The sequence below is a fragment of the Bipolaris sorokiniana genome (assembly GCF_000338995.1).
Source record: "Bipolaris sorokiniana ND90Pr unplaced genomic scaffold COCSAscaffold_65, whole genome shotgun sequence".
NCBI classification, from domain to species: Eukaryota; Fungi; Ascomycota; class Dothideomycetes; order Pleosporales; family Pleosporaceae; genus Bipolaris; species Bipolaris sorokiniana.
The window spans coordinates 1-3741 of NW_006911959.1; the positions used below are offsets into that span (position 1 = coordinate 1).

The following is a 3741-nucleotide window of genomic DNA, read 5'->3' on the forward strand; positions in this document are numbered from 1 at the left end:
CTTGTATCTTAGCTAGCCTAGTCGTCGGCCAATCCTCGTGCTCGCTCATCCACAGCAGCTCTTCCCACAGCACCCGTTCTGCCTTAGCGACGACGCCCTACGCAAGCTCGCGGAACTGCTATAGTACGATAGGCCGGCCTTTAATATAGAACGTCTGTCGATCTGTAGACTACCACATGCTGCCAGCGATAGTGCTAGGCGTACGCAGGGCAATAAACTTAGCGTATGCTAGTAAACTTAGCATAGTACTCATCGGGCTATACGAGCCGTCTACTAGATAGCGAGCACGCTGCTTAAGAAAGCTACTCGTCTCAGCAGCACCTTGTTCAGCCCGCTCATCTGCTAGTAGAAAGAACTCTATCGCTAATACGCGTACGCAGTAGACAAGAGAGCTAAGCATAGACGAGAACTCAGCAGCTGTACGTAGACGGCTGGTCTCTGGATGGATACTAAGAGCAGCAAGAAAATGGACTATCGCGCTGGCAAAGGGCTGCCCGTAGAGCTCCTGGTAGATAAGAGCGTGGGATAGGCGTAGCACGTACGTACGCTGCTTGGCTATTGTAGTACTGCTGCTGTTGTACTGGGAGAGGTACTTCCAGAGCCGCTCTGCTGCTAGCTTCTGCTTACTATGCTATGGGAAGAGACGAGCGATGCCGGCGAGCTCGGGCACTGCTGGTGCTGCTGATGCTGCTGGCACTGTTGGTGCTGCTGGCACTGCTGGTGCTGCTGGCACTGCTGGCGTCTGCTCAACAGCTACTACACGGAGACAGTAGTAGAGTAGCCGCGCCTAGAGTTGAGCCGCGCGCAGCTGGCTGGCCTTGTTTTGTATACGGCTGAACGGCCGGACGTTAGGCTCTTGAAGCTTTGCACTGCGCAGCCAACGTAGCGTATCTTGAGGTAGCGTGCTAAGCCCCTGTACGGCTTCCTCTACTAGCCCTTCTACAAGCTGTACAACGCGCTGTAGCTGCGGCTCCTCCGCTGTTGGGAGGCGTATAGCGTACGATAGTAGCTGCCAGTCTGGGTAGGCCTGTAGGTGCTCGTCCCACTGCGTCCGCTTGAACCAGCCCGTACGGTCTTTGGCATCAGCTTCTTCAGCTATACGCTCTATATTCTCGCGATCCTTGCGCTCAATAGCGCCGCACTCGCATGATAGATAGGCTAGCCGCTGCTGATAGCTCTTCTGCTCCTCCTCCTCCTCCTCCTCTCCTCCTCCTGCTGCTGCTGCTGCTGCTGCTGCTGCTGCTCTGGCTGCTGCTGCTGCTGCTGCTCTGGCTGCTCCGGCTGCTCCGGCTGCTCTAGCTCCTGTACGATAAAGTAGCGTCGATACTGCGTCTTGCGGAAGAACGTCTGCACTTTTACAGGCCTCCATAGCTGCGTAGTATTATTATCGTACGTAGGCGTAGATTGTGCTAACCAGCGTGTAAGTTTTACGCTATGCTGTTGATTTATATGCTTCTTTATCCAGCTCCGGCTTATACTAATAAAGTTACATGCCGTATAGTAGTAAAGTAGCGCGTTTTCTGGCGCACCTAGCTCTGCTAATGGCGCACTATACGGCGCTGGCGCGCGTACGTAAGTAGGCGGCTGTAGCGTATAGCTACTATAGTGTTGCTATAGCTCTCTTCTCTTCTGAATAGATAGCTTATGGTAGCGTTTCAGATGCTCGTCTAGGCTATAGATAGCGTACTGGTGCTCATTACAGATAAGAACGCTGTAGGTAGGTAGATAAGTAAGCATAGCTAGTAGTATATATATAAGAGTATAATATTCTAATAGTAGACTATATAGTTATTTATTAAGATATATATAGAGAGAGAGAGCGCGTAAGAGAGAGAGAAATAATAAGCTAGTTGCCCTAGCAACAATCAGACGATACGGGGAGAGCGTAAGTAGAAGTTAGGGTTAAGTTAGGGTTAAGAATTAGGGTTAGGGCTTAGGGTTACGCTAGCGTCGCGCGAGTGCGGCCCCGATCGCCTCGCGCGAGTGCGCACCCGACGTCTGTACGCTAGCCAATCAGCTTGCGCGAGTGCGGCCCCCGGGTGCGCACTCGCGCACAAAACGCCGCTCTACATATGGTTAGAGTTTTATCTAGTTTCTTAGTTAGGTATAGTATTAGTATCTAAATTATTCTAATCTTAACCGCTTCTTATCTAACTTTGTTTTCTAGGTAGTCTCTATAGAAGTGTCCCGTCTTCCTATATTAGAGACATACTTTATTATTATAACGCTTCTTGCGTTCTTTTAAGGAGAGTCTATTGTTATACTATTCTTAGAGTTTTCTATTCTTATCTTTGAACTTATCTTATACCTTACTAGTTATAATAGTGTTACTATCTTTATTAAACTAGCTACGCTGCTTCCTTATATTAGCTATTGTGGGTTAAAATTATTTCTTTTATTAGTTTCTTTCTTATAGCTTATTATTAATGCGTATTACTAGCTTAATTAGCGCGTAAAGCGTGTTTAGTTTATTATAATATATAAGTCTGTCTTTAATATTTTTCTTTAGATCTACTTTAAACACCGTTTAAAGTACTGCGTCGTCCTAGTTAATTTATACTTATAGCTACTTAAACTTGGCTATATATGCTAATACTAAACTAGTCTACTTTAGGTGAGTTATCGCTTTCTCTATCTAGTTCTAAGTATCTACTTTCCTAAAGATATATTCTATCTCTTTCTTAAATTTAGTCTAACTAGTGAATAAGGCGCGCGTCTTATTCTTTATTTCTCTATTCTTAATATTTAATAGATAGTTCTCTACGTATAGCTATATCTAGCTTAACGCTTGTCCTTTTATATAGGTACTAGCTATAAGGATCTTTTCTTAGTTATTAGGTACCTCGTTAAATTCGCAGTATAAGTTAATATTAGTAAGGAATGTCCGTAACTTAGTGCGACTTCTATTATACTTTTCTAGGGTTGCTATGTTTAGCTTCTTAAGTAGTTTCTTATTTAGGGTGGCTATTAGTTAACCTATAAGTTAGTTAATCGTATTCTGTAACTTAGCTATCTACCTTACTTAAGCTTAGCTCTCGCGTCTAAGATTAATAAGTTTGTACTTAGGGCTCTCTACCGCCGGCTCGTTATTTCCCTCTTAGGTACTACTAGTTATGTTGATATCTCTCTTAGGTACTAAGCCTAGAATATTAACGTATTTGCTTAAATTTCCTAATATAGTCTAATCTTATTTGGACGCTATTAGTTAATCCTTCTTCTACTAGATTTATAGGTGGTTAAAGTGTTACATAGAGTATAGGTCTATACTTCTCTATTCTATTCCGTACTAAGGTAGGTAAGTATTATGTTAGTATTGTAACGGCGCAGGCAAGACTACTCGGATCAGTATCGGCAGTAGCGTCACTCAGAGGCATATGGGAGTGCGTGGGACATCAAACGAGCCTTGATTCGAATAGACACCTATAGGCCTTGTACGAAAGGATATCAAAAATCTATCGAGCTACGGTATGGAGAAGGTGGGGTTTTATATCAGCAGATCTGCCCTCGGCTAGTGCGTGCCCATGTTCGGATCCCTTTCGGATGTTAGTTCAGTGTGTACTCGAACCGTTACACTACCCCCCCCTCTATTGACAGCTAGTCCCGTAGCTGTTGAAAAATTTTCAATGTTTGTTTGTTTGTCTGTTTGCTTGATGTCGTCATCCTTCTATGCAGGGTCTCGGCCAGGCCCCGAACAGCCTCCGGGCCAAGGAGAATCCACTCAGCACGTGATATTAAATCCGT

The 3741-nt window shown here is 44.8% G+C and overlaps 2 protein-coding genes across 2 annotated transcripts; both read right to left on the minus strand.

Annotated features, from left to right (window-relative positions):
- Positions 1 to 169: 169 nt before the first annotated feature.
- On the minus strand, positions 170 to 493 carry COCSADRAFT_104665 (uncharacterized protein; the record flags this gene model as incomplete). Its single annotated transcript, XM_007707971.1, has 1 exon — positions 170 to 493. A coding segment is annotated over one exon (324 nt), but the record flags the coding sequence as incomplete, so codon positions are not given.
- Positions 494 to 631: 138 nt separating this feature from the next.
- On the minus strand, positions 632 to 1369 carry COCSADRAFT_165871 (uncharacterized protein; the record flags this gene model as incomplete). The annotated part of the gene is made up of 2 exons (XM_007707972.1): positions 632 to 756; positions 832 to 1369. The coding sequence occupies 2 exons, from the start codon at positions 1367 to 1369 to the stop codon at positions 632 to 634; spliced, it is 663 nt and encodes a 220-aa protein (XP_007706162.1).
- Between the last annotated feature and the right edge of the window lie 2372 nt (positions 1370 to 3741).